Here is a 26119-nt window from a genome sequence, read left to right on the forward strand (position 1 = left end):
TTATTGAGATCCTAGAAATACGGGAACAGCCTTCAGGAATGCAGTGAGCTTTGTATGAAGTGGGGGTTATCTTAGGAACAGGATCGGCATGATGGGTGAGGAGCCCCATCGTGACCGACTCACACCCAGTCCTGACCCGTGAGCTCGCGTGAGCCTGTGCGTGTTTTTCAGGTACTATCCAATGGGCCACCCAGCCTCTGTCCACCTCTACTTCCTTGCTGACCGTTTCCAGGGCTTTCTGATCAAGCATCATGCTACAAACCTGGCCGTAAGCAAACTCGAGACCCTGGAGACATGGGTGATGCCGAAGAAAGTCTTCAAGATCGCCAGCCCACCCAGCGACTTTGGGAGACTTCAGTTTTCTGAGGTAGGAGGCCAAAGACTCTCTCACAACATTGCCTCTGGCCGCACAGTTGCTGGGTTCTATTCCTGCTCTGACACTTTTAGTTGGAAATGGAGGAGAAGGTGCCTTGAAGGACCCCAAAGATAAGCTCGCCCTGTGCCTGGAGAAGGTCCAGGGTGGTGCATATCAGTGCACCAACCAACCTGGAGCCTTGGTATTTCTTTACAGTAGAACTTATATTCCTTTTCATTTTTTACCCTAATTAGTGATTCCTTCTAATCCTGTGTTAGTAATAAACCAATAACAAGCCAGTTTCCTAATAAAGTTATGGCATTAGTCCCATCTTACAGATTGGAGAACTGAGGCCTATGGAGAGTCAATCATTTTCTGGATCATAGCTAGGAAGCAGAAGAGCCCAACACTGAATCCAGGTCACTTAGGCCACAAATCCTATGCTTAATTGTGCTTTTGCCTCCCCAGTTCCTAGAATAGGGTTTAACTCAGAGTCATCACCAGATCAGTCATTGAATGGATGAGTGTTGGATGTATGCATGCGTAGAGGATTGGACAGAGGTGTCAATAGATGGACAGATGGTCTGATGCGTGGATGCATGGATCCGTGGAACGCAGTTTCTACCTCCCAGGACTGCATCGGCTTTGAGTTATTTTTCTGCCTTGGGAGATGGATTCATCTAGCACCTCTCTTGTAACATCAAGACCATCTTCAGACCTGAAAGGCACTACATAATCTGGCCTCTGTCTGCTTCTCTGGTCTCACCCAGGACCCACTCTTTTTCCCACTCACACTTCTTGCATCTTTATCCATATTCCAAGTTCTTTCCTGCCTCAAGCTTGTCACACCACATCCTCCTGCCCAGAATACTTTCCTCCAGGTTTTCACCTTTTTCCTGTGGTCATTCTGATCTTAAATCAAATGGTGCACCTTCAGAGAAGCCTTCCATGCCCACCCACTTTTGTCACAATTTTTCATCCAGGACATCCCTATTTTATGTTTCTTAGCGTTTATCATCTCAAATGACCTTGTTGATTTCTCTGATCACTTGGTGATTGTCTGCAAGAGAGCAGAGACTAAAGCACTTGCTCATTGCTGTATCCTCAGCACACAGAAGAGGACACAGCCTTTGCAGATGCAAATAGGATTTCTGAATGAGTGAGTGTCTGTGCTTGGGTAGTGATGCTGGTGGGAAGGGGAGGCATGACCAAGCTTGGCACCTTATCTCTGCTTTCTGCATGTCAGCAAGTACCTAAAGAGGTGATCCATCCCCAGACTTCAGCATTCCCAGTGAATCTGGCTGCTGGGTTAGGGGTAAAGAGTCTGACCATAAAATATGGAGAATCTTGGGGGCCAGGAGTGGAGTGGGAGGAAGCATCTGACCTGCTTACATTTTCCAGCCGCTGTGGCCCTGCCTGGGCAACCTAGGCCTGACTGGATGGGCACCACACAGGCAGGGGTAGAAATTTCTTATTAAGTCACGGTTTCCTTTCTTTTAAAAGATTCATGTATTTATTTAGCGGTAGCGGGTCTTTTTGTTGCAGTGTTCAGGCTTCTCATTGCGGTGGCTTGTCTTGTTGCAGAGCAGGGGCTCTAGAGCACATGGGCTTCAGTAGTTGAGGCACAGGGGCTCTAGAGCACCAGCTCAGTAGTGGAGGCTCACGGGCTTCGTTGCTCCATTGCAATGTGGGATCTTCCAGGACAAGGTATCAAACAGGTGCCCCTTGCATTTCAAGGCAGCTTCTTAACTGCTGGACCGCCAGGGAAACCCCAGGCCACCATTTTCAATGAAGGCTCCAAATGGATTGGCTGGATCCGAGCTCCGTGGGAGCCCACTTCGTAAATTACTGGTGTCAAGGAGCAATTAGATGCTGCCCCAGTTGGATTCTGTGCTGGGGGCCCAAGCAGCCGATTGAAGACATTAATGTCCCATTAAGGAGATGGATGCCTGGTCACTGGGCTCTCCCTGTTTATCAGCCTGCTGGTGGGTAACTGGGCACTTCTGGCAGTGACAGATGTTGGCCAATCCATGACTAGTGATTAGTTAGGGCTTGTGCTATATAGCTCTGGTACCCTGGGTGTGGGAACCACCCGGATCTCTGGCAGAGGAATAGCGTGGGGTGCAGGGAGCCCTGAAACTTGTGTCATGAATTTTTTTTCTTGGTTTTAAGGTAAATGGTGTAAAATTGGACTAGAAGGAGGGAATGAAGTACAGGGCCACTTTGTGGGCTGTTGAGAATCTCCATCGGGTCACACGGCCCTGGGGCTTTGCATAGGGCCTGGTTTGCACACTCCATCCCTGGGAGTCCCATGCTGATAGCATAGAGGAAGGATGCTCCTTCCGTCAGCAGGCAGTCCCCGAGTGCCTATGATGTGTGAGGGTGGGAGGGGCCATGGTGAACTGAACAGACCAGATCCTTGTTGTCTTGGGATTGCTGTTTACTAGGGCAACCAGCCAGTGATTGAGCAAATAAGTGAACCAAAGTATTCCAATTAATGACAAGGATTATAAAGAAAATAAGACTTCATCCATGTTTTCTGAGGGTTTGACAGGCTGGTGGGACAGCTTTCTGTTACCAAAACAAACTTGGGTCCACTCGCCCACACTCAGTAAAGCTTAGTCTATTGACATAGGGTTGTGGTGAAGGAAAAGTGTGGTGTTTATGTTTATTGCAGGTGCCAAGCAAGGAGACCAGGCAGCTAGTGTTCAAAAGGTCCAAACTCCCTGATAGCTTTCAGGGAAAGTTTTTTAAAGACAGGGTGAGGGAGGGCACTTGTGGGGTGCATGACCGGCTCGTGGATGTTCTTCTGATTGGTTGGTGGTGAGGTAATCCGGAGTCAACATCATCAACCTTATGGTTCCAATGGTTCCGGGCTCTCTGTGCTTGTGGGCAGCATACAGTTAACTTCTTCCACCTGCTGGGGATTTCAGTATCTGCAGAAAGGCTCGAGGTTATGGCTCAGAATATTATCTATTGTCCTTGAGGAGGAACTAAAAGATCCTCGACTTCATTTAATGGCTAAATTATTATTATTTTGTCTCACTTGACTTGTTTTCCTTTCTTTCTGCATTTTCTCACACCTCTGATTAAATTCATTGTTTAGAATTTGAAGAAGGCCTTGGAGGGTAAAGTTTTTATTACAGACAAGAGGCAGGTGAAGGACCTGGGGGATCTGTCCTGAGGAGGCCCCATAGGGTCTTGCTGGGTTACACGTTGATGGAGCGAGTCATTCAGGAAGGCATTTCTAATGAGATAACTTCAGAGTTGAAACCTGTAAAGGAGTCAGCAGTGGGGAGACCTGGAACACTCTGGGATCTTCCAAAAGAAGAGCATGTGCAAAGGTCCTGAGGCCCCAGGACGGAGCTTGGCATGGCCAGTGAGCAGGAGGAAGGACTCGGGAGGACAGGGGACAGATCATGAGGGGTTTCACAGGCCCTGGAAAGAAGTTTGACTTGCATTTTAGGTGCAGTGGGAAAGAAGTTATGGTGGGCTTGAAGCTGGGGAGCAATATATTGAGCTTGATCCTCAATACATACTTAAATCTGAGTAATTGATCACTTGATGGTGAATGGCAGTGAACTTCCACAGTGAGGTCAGGTGAGATCTTGAGCCACAGACATGTGATAGCAATGGGACCCCTCTTGGGCAGCCCCACCTCTCCTTGTGCTGAAGACGGCAGCTGCCTTCCTCCTTCTCCTGTCCTAGATTTAGGACAAATTCAAGTTTCCCACTGTAAGCTGCTCTACAACTCTTCCACCTGGGTTACTTGGTTATAAAACTCAAACTTAGAGAATTATTCACCCCCATTTCTTTGGGGGATAGTCCCCTAATTGGTTATAAATCCCTCTGTTAAGTAGGACCCCAAAGGAGTTTTGTGATCATTAATCTATTTGCCCATATGCTCAGCCCCTAATCATTCATGATGTAGATAGATGATGGATGGTTTGACAGAGAGAGATTGAGTGTGCTTGAGTGAGTACCGTGTGCTGAGCATTGTTTTAGACACTAGTGATATTTTGGTGAACAAGCCAGATGTGGTCCCTACCTTCATGCAGTCGACAGTTTTGAGCCATGAAGAGAGGCATGCCAATTAGAATGTGATACTGCACTAAATAACTACATAAATAAAAAGCTAAGCTTAGACAAGAATGTCAGGGATGCCTGTAAGCAAGGCAGGCTTCTCAGGAGTGGTGACACCTGGGCTGAGAGCTGGATAATGAGCTGGCCAGGAGGAGAGTGAGGAAGGAGAGAAGAGCCAGCCCGAGAGAGAGCCAGGCACAGACACAAGGTCAGGGGGTGAGAGAGCCCTTCTGGCAGAGGTGCTGAGAGTGTTCCAGGGTGGCCTGGACAGGGTGGAGTGGAGGAGGAGAGAGGGATGTAGATGAGGCTGGAGTTGGGTGAAAAAGGACCAGACTTTGCAGGTCAGGACAGGAGGAGAGACTGGACTAATGAACAACAAGAAGGAACTGGAAAGGATTGTATGGAGGGAAGTCGCAGAATAGGACATCTCTAGAAAACTTTCTGTGATGTTGGGGCCTGGCTTGCATCCTGCTCGCTCATTCATTTATTCCCTCAATATACAGTGTTGTTCTCACTCCTCCTGTGTTCCAGCCACTGTGCTGGCTCCAGGGGTCCTCAGGAGGAGCAGTCCCTGCTCGTCCTCTGAGAGATCAGCTGCTACTCTGCATGACTCCCTCTGCTGCCCTGAGGACAGCTCCTCAAGGTCAGTCTTGGCCCAAAGGTGGAAACTTGAGGCAGGCTGTGGGCCCGTGATTGTGTATTACAACCACCCCTGGTAGGCAGTAGTTGTCCGACACATTTGTGTTGGGTAAATGAATGAATGAATGAATGAATGGGTGAGTGAATAGGAGGCGATACACAGAAGAGTAAATAAGAACCCAGCCCCTGGGTCCAGACTTCCTGGGTCCCTCTTACTGACCAGAGCAAGTCATCTGACTGCTCTGAACCTCAGAGCATTTCCTCCTGTGTGAAGTGACAATAAGATCAAGGGTGCTCCCTCAATGGAGGTGGGAATGTTAGCTGAATCAATGCACCTATGCCCTTAGCAGTAGGCCTGGAACACCAGAAACTCTGGATAAATATTAGCCATGGAGCCCTGTGTCTTAGGGATGGGTATAGTAACTCATGGAGAAACAATGAAAACATAAACCAGCTCGTGTTTGCACTGCACGTGTGAAGTCTGCTCAAGGTGTAGACATGTTTACTCACACTTGCACCACCTCCTCACACCCCCCCACCACACACACACGCACCAGAGATGCTGCTCGTGGAAGGACCACAGAAGCAGTACAGGCCTTGTAGTGTGCTCATCGCCTGCTCACATGTGCTCGCACACTGCGTCTTCAGAACCTTATACTAAACCTCCTGGGGGAGAGAAGACCCCCGATTTCATCTGACTTGAAATAGTAACAGAGCCCAGTATCAGGGATCTATGTCATTAGTTCATTTTTTTGCCAAGTTATTCATGCATGCATTCACTAGGTGATTGATGGAGCATTGACTGTGTACCAAGCAGTGCTGGACACCAGAATTCAGCAGGGGCGCAGTCACAGGGATTTGAGCAGTGAGAGGCTGTTTCACTAGGTTGTTCTGGATACTGGGTGGAGAATAAATTGGAGTCCCCAAAAGGGGAAAGATGGAAGCCAAGAGCAGATTTCTGGGGTCAGAGCCATACACACACACCCCACTGACTGGCAGGAAGGATGGATCATACAACCATCACTCCCCATAGGGTCCAGCTCAGGATGCTAGGGGAAGCCAAAACTGTCTCTTCCTTGGAAAGCCATCTGAAATCCTGCATATGATAGGTGATGCTGAGGGACCCTCCTTTTCCCTAGCTTATGACAGGGCAGCTCCAAATCCTGAGCTCCACTCTTGTTCAAAGTGATTGCTCTAAAAAGAGGCACGTGATCTGGAAAGCCAACGACCAAAGTGGAAATCAGCTGCACTTGTTGAGTGGCAGGAGTTATGTTTCCTTGGGATGGCCTGCAAGTGGACATTCATTCATTCCTCATGCACACCATGAACCAGACACAGGAGGCCCAAAGGAAATGGACCATAGCCCCATAATCCTTCAGACCAGATCCAAATCCCAGATCTCCTGCCAACTGCCTGTCCAGCCTTAAATTACTGAGCAAGTAACTTAATTGTAGCCTCAGTTTCCTCATCTGTAAAATGGGTAAATGAAGCCCAGTAAGCAGAATCCTGGGCTTCCCTTGTGGCCCTCTGGTAGAGAATCCACATGCCGAGGCAGGAAACATGGGTTTGATCCCTAGTTCAGGAAGATCCCTGGAGGAGGAAATGGCAACCCACTCCAGTATTCTTGCCTGGGAAATTCCATGGACAGAGGAGCCTAATGGGCTATGGTCCATAGGTTCACAAAAGAGCTGGACTCAACTTAGTGCCTAAACAACAACCAAAGCAGGATCCTAGGCCTTTCTGGGATGGAGCACTCACATTCAGGCCCAGTGATCTCAAGACTCGCTCCTGTGTTTCAGGTCGGCACTGACTGGGATGCCAAGGAGCGGCTCTTCCGCAACTTTGGGGGTCTCCTGGGGCCCATGGACGAGCCGGTAGGCATGCAGAAATGGGGGAAGGGCCCCAACGTGACCGTGACTGTCATCTGGGTGGATCCCGTCAACATCATCGCAGCTACCTATGACATCCTGATTGAGTCCACTGCCGAGTTCACCCACTACAAGCCCCCTTTGAACTTGCCCCTGAGGCCTGGGGTCTGGACGGTGAAAATTCTCCACCACTGGGTGCCAGTTGCAGAAACCAAATTCCTCGTTGCACCTCTGACCTTCTCAAACAGGCAGCCCATCAAACCAGGTGAGTACCTCCAGTATGTCTGTGGGGTAAGTATTCGAATACAAAGGGCCTCCCAGGTCCTCCACCTGGGCAGGCGATGCTGCTCAGATGTGGGGCACGTGGGCTGCCTTTGAGAGCAGTACTCGCCTCTCAGGATTTTTCCTGCTCATTTGTCATACCAAACCTTCTAATTTTCTGCCTGTCTCTGCACACAGAGGTGATGTCGTCTGTCTGTATTAGACACCTATTTATTAGATGTTGTCCCGCTGGACTTACAGAAGGCCCTAATCATATTTGAAACAGATGGGAAATAAACCCAGGCTGATATTGAGTTTCAGCAAATCTTGTTCACGGTTTAAAATAAAAATAATTAAAAGAGGAGTTTCTGTTCATCAAAAACATGATACACAGGGTGAAGAGACATATCACATACTAGAGGAAAATATTTGCCACACATTTAAAAAAGTACTCACATCTGAATATACAAAAAGTACTCAAATTCAGAAATTCCCTGAGTCAGAGGGAACTATAAGCCACAGGCCAAATCCAGCCCACTCCCTGTTTTTGTAAATAAAGTTTTATTGGAACACAGTCACACTCATTTACATGCTGATTATGATTGCTTTGGGGCCACAATGCCATTATTGAGTGGTTGCCCACAGAGCCAAAAGTATTTGCTATCTGGCCCTTTAGAGAAAGGGCCAATCTCGGATATAAAAGAAATAAAAAAGAGAGAGAAAATATATATGCACACATATAAAAAGGTGTTCAGCCTCATGAGTAATGAGAGAAATGCAAATTCAAATCAAAAAGAGATTCCACTTCACAACCACTATGTTAGGACATGTTTGAAGTTGAGACAACATTATTTGATGGTCAAGTTGGAGAATGATAACCATCTATGCATGTCCTGAAAGCCACCAGCTTCCCAGGTGATGCAGTTGGTAAAGAACCCACCTGCCAAGGCAGGAGACACAAGAGATGCGGGTTCGATCCTTGGGTCAGGAAGATCCCCTGGAGGAGTAAATGGCAACCCACTCCAATATTCTTGCCTGGAAAATTCCATGGACAGAGGGGCTCACAAAGCGTCAGGCACAACTGAGCTCACACACAATGAAGAATGATGTATGTCCTGGTGGGAGAGCCACATAATGAGTTTGGAAAATGCTTTAGCATTTGCTGGTAAAGTTGAACATAGATACATACCACACAGACATTCCACCCGAGGTAGAGGCTTGTGCAGAAATACAGCAGAGTTGTTCATAATAGCAGCAAACCAGAACCAATCCAGATGTCTGACATCTGATGGGCCATCAGTGTGGTCTGTTCTGACAGCGAAAGTCTACGCAGCAGGGAACCCAGTGCAGGAACACTCCACATGCTGATCTGGACAAGTGTCTAGAACATAACTTTGGGGGGTGGTAAATATAATAATTACAGTGCATGTATTTAAAGTTCAAAAACTGGCCAAGCCAACAATATGTTATTTCAATACTCATGTATCAGTAGAAAGCTATGAAGAAATGATGGGAATTATTAACAGGAAATTCAGGATGAGTAGGTCTGGGAGAGGGATATCAGACTCCTAGTGTGTCTGCCTTTTTTCTTTTTTTCCCAAAAATATTTCTTTTATTTTCCTATTTCCCCTCCTTTCCTCTTTCTTTTATCATGGAGACCATCTTCCTTAATCCCCCAGTGACCCAGCAGTAAAGAATTCACCTGTAGTGTAGGAGACATGAGTTCAACCCCTGGGTTGGGAAGATCCCCTGGAGGAGGGCATGGCAACCCACTCGAGTATTCTTGCTTGGAGAATCCTATGGACAGAGGAGCTTGGTGGGCTACAGTCCATGGGGTCACACAGAGTCGGACACAACTGAAGCTACTTAGCATGCACGGAGGCCCTCACAACATCTTCCTCCCTGCTCAGTTCCACCCCCTGGAGTGGCCACTGCCAAGAGTCCAGTGTGCATCCTTCTAGACGTTTCTCAGTGTTGGTAGCTCAGCTAGTAAAGAATCCACCTGCAATGCAGGAGACCCTGGTTCAGTTCCTGAGTCAGAAAGATCCCCTGGAGAAGGGAAATACTACCCACTCCAGTATTCTGGCCTAGAGAATTCCATGGACTGTGTAGTCCATGGGGTCACAAAAAGTCAGACATGACTGAGTGGCTTTCACTTTCAAATACAAAATAAATCACAAAGATATTATCATTTTTTGAAAAGTGGAATGATCCACTTTGTAGTGAAACTTGCTTTTTTTCACTTTCAAGTCAATATATGTAAAACTACCAGCTGCCTAGTATTCCTTTGAGTTTAGGATCCACAGTCTGTCCCCCACCTTAGTGGACACATACCTTCTTTTATTGTTGTTGTTACAGATAACACCACAAAGAAGATTCTTGAACCTAAAACAGTATATGCCCATGAAAATTCTTCCATAACACAGATTCCTAAAAACAGGATTTCTAGGTCTCTGGGTGTTTGAAATTGTCCATCTCCATCTAACAGATCAGAAACCCAGAAGCAAGGAACGCTTCATAGTCTCTGTTAGCTAAAGAGAGTTCTGGGCTGGGTGTCATTTAGCTACTGACACAAGGAAAGAGGGACATAGACATGGGGAAGGGCACTTGGAGTCCTAAAAAGGGAGTATTAATGTGAAGTCTGTCAATTTCTGCCAGGTTTCTGTGCTAACAAGCGGAAAGATTTGGACCTCATGTTTTCAGGAGAGGGACGTCTGCTTCTCCTCTGCCCCATGAAACAGGCAAAAGACAGTCCCTCCAGAACTAGCTGGGCCAGAGCCCACCCACTTAGGGTCCTCGAGTGTCACCCTGAAGAGGCTCACATTTTTAGCACTACTAAGGGTTCCCAAAGCCAGATGTAGAGGAGAGGCATGGAAGTGACCATCTCCTCTCAGCTTTCAATACATCTAGAACAAGAATGGCCCTGAATCCATCCTACCTCAGTAAAATGGCCCAGGGCCATGCACAGGGTCCCGATTTTTCCTCTTTTTCTCCTGGAGTTTCTAAAGACAACAAGCTCTTCCCACCCATGCCCAGGGTGAGCCAGGGGTCATTTTATCCCACTGGGAGCAGCCCCCCTGTTGTCGGTAATTGTATTTGTTAATGATGTTCCAGTGACAGGGAACAAGAAGGTGGGAGCAATGCAATTTGTAAAATGATTCATCAAGAGTAATTGCTATTGATGCATCCCTGGTAATCTCAAGAAATCTGATGAGGTGGAATTGAGGGAAATTTAATTAGAGAGGCGAGCATCGTGGGCTGATGCTGTAATAGCATTTCCCACATTAACCTCATTTTTCATAAGGGTTTTCTGCACCAACCACAATATTTGATTCCCAGTATTCAAATGTTTGTTAATTGCTCTTTCCACTTTGCAAGTCCTGCCTTTTCTCAGTTCAGGTGTCTCCCCGATCTCCAGCTTCTCATCTTTGCAATCTCTGCTGAGATGGGGGCAGGAGCTGCCCACCCTGTGGTGGGTATCAGGGAGAAATGGGAGAGAGCCAGACTTATTAATGAACTTGAAAAAGAGAGCCTCTGCTAAATACAGCAAGACAGGACATGCTTGCTTTCCTGCTTTCTCCCACCTGTCTGCCTCCTAACCACAGAGTCCAGCCCCCCCGCTTCCTGGGGCATTGGGAACTGAAGGAATGACTTTCTTGTATAGTTGTGTTTTTTTTTTTTTTTTTTTTTTACTGGAGTATAATTGCTTTCAATGTTGTGTTAGTTTCTGCTGTACAGTGAAGTGAATCAGCTATAAGTATACCTGTATCCCCTCCTTCTTGGACCTCCCTCCCACCCACCACCGCCACATCCCACCTCTCTAGGTCATCACAAAGGACCAACCTGAACTCCCTGTGCTTTAGAGTAGGTTCCCACTAGCTATCTATTTTACATATGGTAATGTATATATGTCAATCATCATCTCCCAGTTAGTCCCACCTTTAAATGCCACGGACGGAAGAGCATGGTAGGCTACAGTCCTTGGGGTCGAGGAGTCAGACAGGACTGAGCGACTTCACTTTCACTTTATCTTTCCCACCCTCCTGGTGTCTGCGTGTCCATTCTCTATGCCTGCATCTCTATTTCTGTCCTGGAGATAGGTTCATCTGTACCCTTTTTCTAGATTCCACATATATGCATTAATATACAGTATTTGTTTTTCTCTTTCTGACTTCCTTCGCTCTGTATAACAGACTCTAGGTCCATCTACATCTTTACAAATGACCCCCTTTTTTTTCTTTTTGTAGCTGAGTTCTCTCTCTCTATATATATACACCACATCTTCTTTATCCGTTCATCTGTCATTAGACATTTAGGTTGTTCCCACGTCCTGGCTATTGTGAATACTGCTGCAATAAACACTGGGCACATGCATCCTTTCGAATTATGGTTTTCTCAGGGGATATGTCAAGGCATTTTTTTTTTTTTTGCCTTTCTATTTTCAAAATGTACTTTGAATTGAAGGATAACTGCTTTACAATACTGTGTGGGTTTCTGCCATACAGCAACATGAGTCAGCCATAAGTATGCATGCGACCCCTCCCTCTAAAGCTTCCCTCCCGCCTCCCACGCTGTCCCACCCCTTTGGGTTGTCACAGAGCCCTGGCTGGAGCTCCCGGAGTCATACGGCAGATCCCCACTGGCTCTGTGTTTTACAAATGGTAGCGTGCATGTGTCCATGCTACTCTCTCCATTCGTCCCACCCTCTGTGCCCAGAAGTCTGTCCTCTGTCTGCACCTCTACTGCTGCCCTGCAAACAAGCTCATCAGGATCATGTTTCTAGATTCCGTATATTTGTGTTAATATACGATATTTGTTCTTCTCTTTTGACTTACTTCACTCTGTATGATCGGCTCCAAGGTTCATCCACCTCATTAGAACTAACTCAAATGTGTTCCTTTTTATGGCTAATATTCCATTGTGTATATATACCACAGCTTCTTTATCCATTCATCTGTCAATGAACGTCTAGGTTGCTTCCATGTCTTAAGTCAGTCAAGTGAAAGTGAAGTCGCTCAGTCGTGTCCGATTCTTTGCAACCCCATGGACTGTGGCCTACCAGGCTCCTCCATCCATGGGATTCTCCAGGCAAGAGTACTGGAGTGGGTTGCCATTTATTGTTAATTGTGCTGCAATGAACATTGGGGTCCATGAGTCTTTGTCAATTATGGATTCCTCAGGGTAAGGCATATTTTTAATTCAACTAGGTTTCTCATTGTTTTTGAAGTGCAGGCATATTTACACTGTCTTTCTTCCTCACTCAGGACTGCACATATTAGAAAATAACCTTCGGATTATCCAGGTTGTCCTGATTGTCTCCAAGAGTGACAACCACTTTCAAGTAAAGAGGAAGCATTGTCATCTTAATGCTGCATTGTCTTAGAAAGAGGTTTCTTCTAATCTCAGTGAGCTTGGCTATAGCAAAACCTGATTTGGTAAAACATGACTTAACAGAATTGTGATCTAGTTTTTCTTTAAAATATATTCTTGTAATTAGCAATGAAATAAGCCATGAGTGGGAGCTTCCTCAAAACAGAGATGTCTAGCTTCTTTTTGTCAGCCCAAATATCTATATTTTCTGCTTCCCCATCTTTAAGCCCTGGGAAACAGTCAGTGTCTCTCTTGTTCATATGTTACTTTACAAAGCACATGGGCTTTTCCCCGAGCCTCGTGCCAGTCTTGTGAATCTAATTGCTGGAACGGTAAGTATCCCCATTTTGCAGTCGGGGAACCGACTCTGCAAAAGACTAGCCCCCAGATGGAAAAATAAAATAAAAATGAAAAGCGCTGTTTTAACGTCCTGTGGGTGTATGGGCTTGTTTACCATGTTTACTAACACAGTGTATGAATGACATGCTTTGGCTCTGGAGTCAGCCAGCCCTGGATTTAACTCCAGATCTAAACTATAGCTGCTTCTGTTTCCTCATCCGTAAAATGGGGATGATAAAAACCAGCCCTGTAGTTATGTGTGTGTGTGTCTGTTGTGTACTAATAATGCCAATAATAATAGTCCTAGCTAAACTTTCCTGAATACCTCGAATATGCTGGGCGGCATTTTAAGCACCTCACATGAGTCAGCGTACTTAATCATCACAAACAAAGCTACGAGGCAGATAATAGAGGCAGGTAATAGTTCTCTACCCATTTTTACTGATGAGGAAGAAGTCAGATGCCTAGTGTGTGGGACGTGGAGATTCAAACCAGGCAGCCTTACTGTGGTCCCCGTGCTCTGGCCTAAGACCCTGGTGCTCAGCAAGGCAGAGCTGTTTCAGAAGCCAGTTGGACCTCCCACCTACCCAACTCTGGTCCAAGTTTTGGGCTCCCCAGGACTCCCTGCTGTGGTCTATTCATGCACTACACCTTGGACCAAAGGAGAAATCCCTGTCTTATAGAAAGCTCATGGTGGGCATTCAGCAGCCAAGTGTAGGACTCCTGTCCAGGCTTTGAAATCCACAGACCCTGGTTCAAACCCTGGCTCCAACTCTCATTACCTGTATGATTTCGGGAAAGGTGCTCCATGAGGCTGAATACTTTCTGTTCCCAAAACGTGGAGTTCTCTTCTCCAGGATCTGTGTGTAGCTTCTTCCTTCATGTGAATCAGCACTCAGATCAGATGTCACCACCTCAGAGAGGTCTTCCCTGCCCATCCCATCTAAAATAAACACTTGGTCACTCTCTAACCCAGGAATCAGCAAGTTTTTACTGTAAAGGGCTAGATAGTAAATTTTTCAGCTTTGTGGGCCGTGTACAATTTCTATCACAACTACTCAGCTGTGCTGTGGTAACAGCCATAGACAATATGTGTCCAAATGGGCATAGCCATGTTCCAGTAAAATTTATTTGCAACAACAGGTGGTGGCCAAATTTGGCCCAGGGGCCTTAGTTTATCAAGCCCCTGCTCTGACTCCACACACCCCATTAATTCCTTTCATGACACTTATCAGTTTGGGGAATGACCTTATTTATTTGTTTGTTTCTTTATCGACATCATTCTTCCTTCATTGTCTGGTTTGCTCTACCACAGAACAGAGCCTGGCACTTAATGTATCTGCATCAAAATAAATGAATAAATGAATGCCTTGCAGGTAGCAGATGTTTAGTAAATATGTGTTGAATGAATTACTGTCTGGACTATAGTAGAAGGAAAGCGAAATTGCTCAGTTGTGTCTGACTCTTTGTGACCCCATGGACTGTAGCCTACCAGGTTCCTCCTCCCATGGGATTTTCCAGGCATAAGTACTGGAGTGGTTTGCCATTTCCTTCTCCAGGGGATCATCCTGACCCAGGAATTGAACCCGGGCCTCCTGCATTGCAGGCAGGCACTTTACCATCTGAGCCATCAGGGACTATAATAGGGGCTCCATAAATACATGCTGAATGGATAAATGAATGGACCATGCTCTACACAAAGTGGGTTCACGCCTCTTGAAGGAATGTCCTCGTGGGCTCAATTTCTTTGCCTGTGCAATGGGATTTCTAAAAGGACTTCCTCATGAGATTGTCCCATGAACTGGACAGTGCTATGCAGTGCCCAGCATGGTGCCAGGCACGCAGTAGTAGGTGACTGCTCCGTGGCTAGTCTACTGATGTCATTCTTCCCTTTGGCTTTCAGAAGAGGCGTTGAGGCTGCACAACGGGCCCCTCCGCAGCGCCTACATGGAGCAGAGCTTCCAGAGCCTGAACCCTGTCCTCAGCCTGCCCATCAACCCCGCCCAGGTGGAGCAGGCTCGGAGGAACGCGGCCTCTGCCGGCGCCATACTGGAGCGCTGGCTGGACTCGCTGGTGGGCGGGATGTGGACTGCCATGGACATCTGTGCCACAGGCCCCAGCGCCTGCCCAGTCATGCAGACCTGCAGCCAGACAGCCTGGAGCTCCTTCAGCCCCGACCCCAAGTCGGAGCTGGGGGCAGTCAAACCCGACGGCCGGCTCAGGTAGCACTGGGCACGTGGGGACCCCAGCGGATCTCAAAGGGAAAGCAGCCAGATGGCCAGTGGGACCCAGACCCTGACCTCCCACCCCTGGGGCTGCCTTTTGTGAGAGGGGCTCTCCTGGCCATAGGATGTTGAAGAAGGAAGGTTTGGACGCCAAAGCAGGTTCTGCCAACCACATGCACCCTGCATGCTGGCTACTGGGGACAGCAATGGCTTGGTCCCAGCACCGTGGTGGTCTTACCTCTTCTGGTTGATCCTCGAGTCCTACAGGTTCCTTGTATTCCCCCTCAATGACATGACCCTCCCAACCCACCCAGACAAGTGATTCCCAAACTTTTCTTTTGAGCAGCAAAGTATTTGTTTTACCGAGTCGTAGGTGGAGGTTCAAGCTACGGATGAAATCCAGGCTGCTTGGGTGGAAGCTGAGAGTGTGAGGTTCTATGTCAAAGCTCAGCCCACTGGGCAGTCCCTTTGCCAAGGGCATCTCCTAAGGTACCTCTTCAGAACCCAGGGGCTCTGCAGAAGCTAGTTTGGAAAGCAATGCCCAGAGGGTGGGTTTGATCTCCAGCCCTGCCCTTCAGCTCATCTTCCTGCTCCTCTGGGCCAGGAAACCCTTGTGCCAGCCTTGAAGTGACAGAACATGAAAGTCACATTCGTGGGCTCATTCCCAGGGAGGTAGTAGTCTTGGCAGGGGGTTGAGGGGGCAGCTTTGAGCCTCCCACCAACCCTTCTTGGGTTCAGCCATCCTCCTTGGTAACTAGATGAGCAGGAGAGCCTTGTGACGTGACTTGGCCAAAGTCCAACCAAAGTGTCACTGCCAGACATCCTGGGCTCCAGGCCACCCACTCTTGAGGCAGAAACGGGGTGATGCTCATGAGTCTGAGGCTAGCATCAAGCCCCCCAGCCATTCATTGGCCAGGAGACCAAGACCATGGTCTTTGACAGTGAGAACTTTGAGGGACCATGGCCATGAACCTCATAGAGATCGCTGGGAGCAAAACTCCTGAGCTGGTCAGCACAGCAATACCCCTCACCTGCCTGAGCCCTTCTTTCTGAAGTCGGGCGCTCAGAACTTTGTGAAATGTGTCTTTGGTGCTGCTGGGAGCAACCAAACCACATGGAACAGACTTTACACGGCGAGGAAAAAGCATTTCAGATTCGGTTTTTAAATTCATGGCCTTTCTTGTCCGAGGTGCCACCTGGCCCCGCCTGACATGCAATGTGAAAGTGGGAAGCTCTGAGTATCTGGTTGTTTAAAACCTAAAGAGTAGGATTATTCAAATTGCTTGAGTTACTAGAAACCCAAAGGGTTTCCTTGCCATGTGCCCATTGGAGGGTTGCCCTTCTCATCCAGCGATCCCTCCCTGAGAACCCCCTCCTCCACTGATCCCGCCCCTAAAGGTTCCCTCGGAAAAGTCCCAGCCCTGGGTGCACTGTCCTTTCCCAGGAGAGCCGGTGCTCGTTGGGTTTCTCTCCAGTGTGGCTTTGAAGGTACTGCCGATTGCTCCCAGTGAACTGTCAGCTGTCGCCCCCTACTCGCCCCACCCCACCCCTGCAAGGCAGGATGTCCTGTGGGCCATGGAGGATACAGAGAAGGGACACTTTAGATATTTATTATTTATATGTTTTAGTCAATGACTAATTAGTAGGTGCTGTTTTTGCAGCTTGTCAATTATGTTATCTTACTAACTGAAGCTGCCTTTATTCACAAAAGGCCCCCTCCTCCTGCCCTTCTAGTTCCCCCAGCCCCTCCTGTCTGCCTCCCTCCTGCTTTCTCTATGTATCCATCTATCTATCTACCTATGTCTGCCTCTCTGTGTCTGCCTTCCATCCTCCATGTCCTCAGTGGAAAGCAAGGGAGTTGGACACCATGAGGGAAATGTTTCAACCAGCAATGTCCATGGGCTGAAAGTGGGGTGCCCTTGGGAACATCGGTGCCTCACTTTTCTTCACACAGGGTGGAGGACTGCCCGGTTGGCCCTCCAGCTCTGGGGGTGTTGGAATTCCTGAGCCGTCCCCGCCAGCAGCCCCCAGCACGGGGATGCAACAGACTTACCACTTGTGGAGGTAGACCATCCAGCTGCAGAGCTTGGGCCGTCCATGCGTCTCCATCACCACCCTCCCACAGCCAGTTTAACCATGGGCCTCCCTGTGACCAGAGGACAGAGGGAAAGCAAGCTCCTTGCATGCCCAGGAGCAGAAGAGATCTATTTTAGGAAAAGGGTGGTGGGGGTAGCCAGACAGGCCAGGAGAACCCAAGGGCAGGGGCCTGGCATGGCTTTCTCAGAAAGCCCACATGATTGCCACGTGATTCTACAAGCTCACTGGGAGCCCAGAGGCCCATGGCACATCCTCTCTCTGCCCTCAGCCTCTGCTTCTGTCCAAGGACTCTTTGAGCCTGTGGAAGCTGACCAGGAAGCCAGCCTTGCTCCTCTTGGCCAGGCCTCTAGGACTCTGTATGTCACTTATGGTGGCTTATGGTCACTTGTGGTGGCTATGGGAGCCCTGCCCTGGTACATCCCTGCACGCAGCATGAGCCTGCAGACTCCTCAACGAGGCGCCTCCCGCACCCTGACATTGCTGACTCCTGTTCTATTGGGAAGATGTGGAGAAACGGCAGAGCTGGCTTATTACTCTGGTGATGGTCCCCTCCTGTCCCCTCACTCCCTGCTGACTACCAGGAAATTGGGAAGCTGAGCAGTCACACAGGATGTTCCTCAACATCTTCTGTTCTTGAACCAGAGAATCACTTTGAAGATGTTACATTTTGCTTCAAGGGAAAAAGAGAGAATTTCAAGCAAAGCCGAGGATAATTTGAGCCAAGGTGATGTTTTCCCAGGGGAGATAGTTTAACTCATTTTTATTGTCTACCTGAGAATGATTTATTAGTTCAAGGCCATTGGTCAGGCAGCCTTGAGCTGCGGCTGCCTGAGGTTTCAAAACCTGAGAATGTGGTCCCCTGGAAATTGTTTTAGAATTTAGAAGAGCGTGACTGAGTCTCTGACCAGGTCCCTGGACTTTAGGGGGCTTGAGAGGTGGGATGTGGGTTTGGGGGAGAAGGATGCATCCAATAAGCTGTGATACTTTGTCCAGTTGCCTACTCACCCCTGTATTGGTCAGGCAGAAGCCACACCCAGGAGGCAGACAACTCTGAGCCCTGCTTCCCAGGCCCAGCGCAAAACAGTCTATCTCCAAGGAAGGCAGAGCGGTTGCTAGGATCCTCATATTCTAAGAAGTGTGTGTGCTCCTCCCTTTGGAAAAAGGCCCTTCTGATCTGACCAGGAGTCACTCTGCCTTCATTTGCCATTGTTGAACTTTCAAAATGCCAGTGGAGCTGAGGTTTCAGTCAATTCCCCGAAAAAAGGAAATGACAGCTGCTTTGGGCACAGGCCAGGATTGGGGGGGACTGTGCTTCCTTCTGGTTCTCCAGTTTGCAGGTGCAAGGAGAACCCTGGCTGGAACCTTGATCTCTTTGCCAAGAGAGTCCCGAAGAGAGGAGAGCGGTAGCAGCTGGGTGTGGGGGCCTGAGCAAAGACCCCTTTCATAGTCCAGTTCACTGGGGTTACAGGACCCAAGCTCCCTCCGCAGCACCCAAGGGGGATATACTAGAAACAGCTGTTGGCAAAGGCCTGCCAGGTCAAAGCCACACCCTCTGGCAGGGGTCGCCTGCGGCTATGCAGTCCAGGACACTAGCACAGACGAATGAAGCGGCTGGTGTCAGACAAGAGGGAATGGCGGGGACTGTGGTCAGCAAGTGGGTGCCTGACACAGACAAAAAATACAGCTGCGTCTCAGCCCCAGTCTGAAGTTGCGAGTGAGAATACAGGCACGGTGCAGCAAAATCATCTAATTTGGTAAGAGAAGCCAAAAATCCATATTTTTATAGGAAATCTGATTTTCAAACATTGGCAAGTTTTGTTTTTACCAGAGTATAGGGAAAGGGTTCAGTCCAAGTTCAGCCTGTGTGCTGCCCGCTCTATGGAGAGGTGTTTAAAAGGAGGTTAGGTGGTGTCCTGGTGGAAGGGGAAAAGCCAGCATTGGGAAGGGGCAAAATTAACAGCATATGTGGAACTCTGAAGGGAACGAGGGCCTCTTACTAGTCATTCCCATCCCGAAGAAATGGTCCCTCAGAGAAGTGTCCCATGAGAACTGGCTTGTTCAGCTCTCCTGATCTCAAGACAGTTTATACTGAAGGGGAGATGAAACAGGATTTGCTGACCTCGAGAGCTGCCCCTTGGACATCAAGGAGGTCCACACTGGCCCAGTCCCCACCTTCCAGAATTCCATCACACCAAGTGGAGATGTCCAGGAGATTGTTCATGGGGAGAAGTTGGCGTGTCAAATAACCCGCCGGCTTGCTCCAGATCCTGGGTTGTAGCGGCCACCTTGCCATGTGTCCAGAAGCATCTTTGGGAGCCGTGCTCACGGGAGGTCCTCTCTGCTTTTCGCCTCACCTACCTTACTTTGCCCATGGATCAACCACAGGCGCTACCTCATGTGTCTGCTGAGAAGTTTACCTTGGGGGAGGAGGGAGAGGAATAAAGGTGTCCAAAATCTGCTGGAGCTTGAATGTATAATCTATGCAAATTCTCTCTCTGCGTCTCTCCCTCTCTCTGTCTGTGTCTCTCTCTCAGAAGAAGTAGTATTTTTTTTAATCTGGCAAACAAGATACTGTACAGACCCCTCTTAAGACTGAGGAGGGCTTCCGCGTGCCACCTGTGTCTACCCCTCACGTTGTCGTTGGTTCTGTCCTTGCCAAGCCCCAGGCAGGGAGATGGAAGCCCTCTCTCTTCCCCTTCCCTTGGCTGGGAATACTCCATCCACCTCTGCCTACAGGCCCCACGGGAAAGCAGGTTCTGCGTCTTGCCACCTCCGTTCCTAACTCCATCCTCTCCATTCCTCATTTGCTCCCTTCTCTCCTTTCTCCACGCCACCTCCCCGCCCTCAAAAGCCTTAGGTTTCTCCGTTTTTAAATGTGGCCTTAAAATTATTTTTGGAAAGCTGACCACCCTGTCTCTCCCATTTCTACCAACATCCAAGAGAAAAGAGCATCTTGAAGCTTTCGGAGCAACCTCCTAAGCCAGGGGCTGCCAATCTGTAGCTTGCAGATGTGGTAGAAATGGCTTCTATGTGTCGTCTTGAAGAAAAATATCCTTCTATTTTTCCTATGGGTAAAATGAAGGCTTGGGTGCTCGTCTAAACCTCAGCCGACTCCCGAAGCACTCTCTTGAAGCATAACGCCGCTGTCAATAGGCTGGTTTAATTACCGGCAGGATGCCAACATGGGCTTACCAATCCTCCCCCTCCCCCGAAGACTTGGTGACTTTATGTACTTCATTCAAGGGTAAATCAGCAGAGGTTCTCAATTTATCTCTTCGTCCTTCCTGCCTGGAAAGTGATAGAATTTAATATTCCCAGTGGATGGTCATGTTCTCAAAGGGATCACACTCTCCCTACTTTCAGAGTCCCTCCTTTTTCCCTGCCGTTGCTCCAGGGCTGATGGAGGCCAAAGACAACCCCAGGGTTTTCATAGGAAATTCACTGGAATTGAGCTCAATCGTCTTTGTCGTCCTTTGTCTCTTTTTTTGGTATTACTATATTGTCAATAGCATTTGGGTATTTTTTTAGAGGCCTCACAATAAGTTATTACCGTCCCTTTCATTGTTTTTCAAAGACATGTGGTGATATAGTTTTTAAAAATAACTATTTTGTTATAGATCATAATATGCATAAAACTGTACAGAAATATTTTGTAATGTATTGATTTTAAAAAAAGAGAGACTCTGTAAATAAAGTTTTAAAAAAAAGAGTGAATTCAAATGGCACACACTGAAAGATGTAGATATTTTGCTATTTATTTAAAGGAGTATTTTAAGAGATATTGAACTATCTGAAATTGACCAGTAATCAAATTCCAATCATCCGAATGCTTTTCCTCACGGTAGAATGTGATTCTCGGAAACAATTGCACTACCCGCCCATTTTTGCACCTTTTCTGTCTTTTCATTTAGCAGAAAAATAACAACAAAATTGTGCCTTAGCTGTATTTTTTTGTCTAGGGGAGTTTGTTTCTGTCTGACAAAGCAAAATCTTTTGCAGAAAACAGTGGATGTATTGAATACTGTATCATACCAAAAACACTGCAGGTGTATATAGATGCTTTCTGTCATACTGTGTTTTCAGATGCAGAATTTTAAAATTAAAAAAAAAATACTGTCTTTATGGAACAGTAGGTGTGTGACTTTTCAATGATATCTTGCATCTATCTCCATGCCATGCTGTGCTCTCCCCTCTCCTCTGCACCGCCCTCATGCTGAGACCACCTCTCCTGGGAAATCCTGACGTGTGCACACACTCCCTGATCAAGCCTGCTGTCATCTCTCAACATAGATGACAGTGAGGAAGACTGCCATCTAAAGGGGCAAATGTTTTGTATAGCCAACTGGCCGGTTGTGTAGCAAACCTGTTTTCCTTTCCTCTTCTCTACACAGCTAGACTACATTTCCCCCAAAAATTGTGCATTAAATCCATTATATACAAAGACTTGGGGTCCAGCAGTTAGGACTCCATGCTTCCACTGCAGGGGACACAGCTTCCGTCCCTGGTCAGGAACAAGAATCCTGTGTGCCATGTGCCCCAAAAAGAGGGAACATTGGGGCCGGCAGAGGAGAACACTGGTTGCCGGAAGGAAGAGGGTAGGGGGTGGGTGAAATAGGTGGAGGGGACTAAGAGATATAACCCTCCAGTTATATAGTAAATAAGTCACAGGGATGTAATATACAGCTTAAGAAAGTGAAAGTGGTTGCTCAGTTGTGTCTGACTCTGTGATCCCATGGACTATAGCCCAGCAGGCTCCTCTATCCATGGAATTTTCCAGGCAAGAATACTGGAGTGGGTAGCCCTTCCCTTCTCCAGGCGATCTTTCTGACCCAAGGATCAAAGCCAGGTCTCCCACATTGCAGGCAGATTCTTTACCATCTCAGCCACCAGGGAAGCCCTGGATCATTAGGAATGCGGTCAGTAATGTACCCACTTTTGATGGGGACAGATGGTTAGTAGAATTAGCATGGTGGTCACTTCATAATGTATGCAAATGTCAAATCACTCTGTAGTACACCTGAAACTAACATACATCAACTCAATATTTCAGTTTAAAACAATAGAATAAAGTGAAAGTAACTGGGTGCTTGGAGGGCTGCTCCAGTTGAAGTGGGAGCAGAAGTAGTCTTTTTAGTGTCTCCCTCTCTCCCACTCCATCAGTCCCTTTGGTGGCTCCAAGGGGGTATGTAGCCAACAGGCCTCAAAACTCTCACCTCTCACGGAAGCAGCTGGGCCTTTGGTAAAACTGACTGGAGGCCTGGCTGCTAGGTGCTGAGAGTTGTGTTCTAAGCTGAGTCTCTGAGAATGAGACCAGACAGAATCATTCACCCCTTACCTAAGGTGGAATCGAAAGAGTGGAAAATTAGAATTGGTACCCAAAGGAGGTAGGTCAAGTGTTGAAGACTTGAGCCTGTGCCTCCATATTTAGTTGATTTGGTCTGCTGGGAAACCGCCTGCTGCCCAGCTTCTTACAAGAAAATGCTCTCAAAATATGATTTTTGATGTTCCTATCTGTGTTAGAGTTCTTTCACTTGGAACCAACAGTAGCCTAACTCAAGGTTAATCAGATGAGGAAACTATTGGCTCCTGAAATTGCAGAAGGAAACAGTTAAAATGCAAAGGGCAAGGATGAGAGATTCTCCAGGAGACTCAAGACTGGCAACTAGAACCTTGACACTCTTTGTCCCCTTTTGCTCCATTTCTGCTGCTCCCAGTTTGATTCTAATCCCCTCTACAGACAGCCACACCATGTGATAGAGACAGGAGGCCTTAGAAGTCACTCCCTAGCCTTCAAGCAGCACAGCAGAAAAACATCTATGTCCTTTGTTCTCATTGCCAAAGGAAGTGGTTCCAACAAATCACTGGGGCCAGGCAAACAAGGCACTATCATTGGCTGAGTCTGGATCATGTATCTACCCCCGTGGCCAGGTGATTGGGCAAGAAACCGTGATTGGCAGCCCCATCCCAATCACATGGTCAGAATGGAAGAGGAGCATTTTCCCCAAGGATGTGCTGAATGGACAAAAACATCAGATGTCCATCCACTGGCCACAGAAACTCCAGGCTCAGGTGGATTCTCAGCTTGCCAGTCCAGTTCATTCCTGCTCTTCAAATGCCCAAATTGTCTCCACCCAGCTCCTAGCTATCTCCCCAAGGAGAAGGATTCTGGGTAGGTCTTGAGCAAATCATTTTAAATAAATATCACATAGATGGTTCAGATTTCATCCTCACTTAATTAGTCATGAGACAATATGATGAATCTCTCCTTTTCTCCTTGGAGCCTGGGCACAGGACTCATTTAAAGACCCAAGTAACTGCCCTTTGCTAATTATGGTGGATGATTCTTACTTGTATCACAAAGCAGAGTCTGTGTGCCGGCAAAGAAGAACTACATCTTCTCCAAGTTTGTGTAACATCGACCTGCTGGGATCCCAGTCTCTCTTCTGCCCCCGCAGCAGGCACCCAGATCCCCCATGCTAGCAAACTCATCCTTAATGAGGTGATGGAGCCTTGCTGAATTGGTGTCAATATTCTAAAAATGGGGATGAGGTGGACAGCAATTGTTCACCCAGTGAAAAGCACTGAAAGCAGATAGACTGACGGGCATTATGGCAGACTGGATAGGACTCAGGACAAATATGGGGAGTACTTTTCAAATCACACTATCGAGCCTGAATGCCTACCAATTTTCCCGTGCCCCCGACCAAAATAAGGACCCTTCCTCCCAATTTGGAGTCAGATAATCCTGTGTCCAAACACAGGTTTCATTATGGATTAGTTGAGTCAGATTTGGGTCAAGGTCCCTAACATCTCTGAGCTTCAGTTTACCTATCTATATGGGGATAATAGTTAGTTACTCATAAAGCTGTTGGGAGAATTTTAGAAAGACAGTGCATGTGAAATACAAAGCCCACTGTCTATGCATAGGAGGAGCTTAAAAAATGTCAGCTCCTCTTGCCTTCACAACCAAAAGGTAAAGCTCCTTGAGGGCAAGGGATGATGTCTATATTTTCAGCATGCATTGAGGGGCTTGACACACAAAATGATGTCCCAGTGTGTGATGAAGGAATAAATGATCAGGACTGCTACTACTTCCATAATCTCTTTAGGGGCATTTCATTTTGTCTGTCACAACAATCCTTCTCTATTTGAGACTTGACGTCTTCTATTCATAAGATGGTATCACCTTGACTTCAAAGATTCAAGTGATATTTTTCAAATGCCCTGAACAAGGGAAACACAGCATTGCCCCCAATCTCTTTGGAGATTCTTGGGGACCCTCAAGTTCAGCTACCACCTGGGTTCTAATTCCACTAAATTGGTTCATTTGACAAATCATTTCTCTATTCTGTGGATTCTTTATTTCAGTTCTAGGTACTTCTTCTGTAAGCATCTTTGCCATAAACATCTTTGCTGCAAAACATTTTTGCCTCACACCTAATCGGCCATAAGGCAATCGTGCTGTGAAAGGTAACCAGTTGACAGTTTGGTTCTAAGTGGTTGACAGTTTTGGTTTCATTTCTCCATTGACATAGGACTTCCATTTTTGCATTTCATCAATCTTAGCCCTCATAAGAGTCTGTGCAGTGATGAGTAGATGTGGCGCTCTTAAAATAGGGGACCGTAATTATGTATATGGACTTGACAGAAAATACTATGATAAAACTTACTGGACATGTGAATGAGAGAATGTAAAGTCAGGGCACAGGCTGTGCTAGAAAATGATAATGTCCTTTGCAAATCCTCCAGTGATTTAAAGGTGCAGAGTTGAATCCACACTTTGCATAGAACTTTGGAGCGTCTATCAGTGGACATGTGACAATCTGCCAAGAACAAAGAGCTTTCTCAACAGGATTCAAAGCTTGGATGCAAATATGCATCCTAGAATTTGGAAGCTGATGCCCCTGTTAATGAAGAATTTTATCAAAATAGAAAAGTGTGATGCCAAGTGAGGAGACACATCAACGAGCCAAAAAAAAGTATAAAATTCTATGAATGAAAAACTTGGAAGACAAGTGCTTAGATATAAGAGGCAAAATAAAATCAGTTATTTGCACAGTATTGCCATGAATCTAAACACATTTCAAATGGATTCAAATACATTTCAATAAAGCCTTTTTAATTTTTTTACTCATTTTTCATGTTTCATTATGTCTTTTTTAATGCCCTTCTTTTATATTTCCTTATTTTCTCTTTTACAACAAAATTGCCTTATGGTCAATTAGTTACACAGCAAAAATGTTTGTGGCTAAAAAGCTTACAGCAAAAATACCAGACATACATTTTCTTGTCTATGCACTATATCACCCCCTAATAAACACCCCAAGCCATCACTACCCCAAAATACTACTGCCAGGCTATGTAAACAGAAGATTTTGCCAAAGCTTTCAGGTAAGAAATTGCCTGAGAGTATTTCAAATGATTTAGAATTTAATATCAGATGCTCCCATTCACAAAAGCCCCAAATCCCTGATCAGCCACCTTCCCACACAACCGCCAGCATCCAGGCATGTGGGGGCCTCCTTCTCTTCCTCTGACTGCCTTCAGGTAACCCTCCCATAAATGCTCTATTATCTCTTGTCCCGCCGCATCTTTGCAGACCAGTCTTTCAGGCCCTCACACTCCACATCTACAGAAAACTCTAAAGGTAAGACTCTCCTTGATTCTAGAGACAGTTTTCTCCTAAGAGGAATGAGCTCTGGAAGCAGCTTCAACAACAATTACTCCAAAGCACTTTCCTCTCTTGGTTGTTCTGATTTAACACACTCCCTGGCTGCCAAGTGGTATCTGAGCACTTTGGCTCCATTCTTTAGCTAATGCTTTTTCTTTTTCTTTTTGTAAAACCTTTGGGATCTCCCTCACCATCACGGTAATCTTTTCAG

The 26119-nt window shown here is 47.0% G+C and overlaps 1 protein-coding gene across 1 annotated transcript in view; it reads left to right on the forward strand.

Annotated features, from left to right (window-relative positions):
* XYLT1 (xylosyltransferase 1) overlaps positions 1–21364 on the forward strand; it is a 352297-nt gene extending 330933 nt beyond the window's left edge. Inside the window, exons 10-12 of the mRNA XM_002698037.6 lie at positions 172–367; positions 6877–7210; positions 14819–21364. Of these exons, the coding sequence (XP_002698083.1) occupies positions 172–367; positions 6877–7210; positions 14819–15141 (853 nt within the window). The 3' untranslated portion in view covers positions 15142–21364. The remainder of the gene's footprint in view (positions 1–171; positions 368–6876; positions 7211–14818) is intronic.
* The last annotated feature ends 4755 nt before the right edge of the window (positions 21365–26119 follow it).

The sequence above is a fragment of the Bos taurus genome, chromosome 25, assembly GCF_002263795.3.
Source record: "Bos taurus isolate L1 Dominette 01449 registration number 42190680 breed Hereford chromosome 25, ARS-UCD2.0, whole genome shotgun sequence".
Classification (NCBI taxonomy): domain Eukaryota; kingdom Metazoa; phylum Chordata; class Mammalia; order Artiodactyla; family Bovidae; genus Bos; species Bos taurus.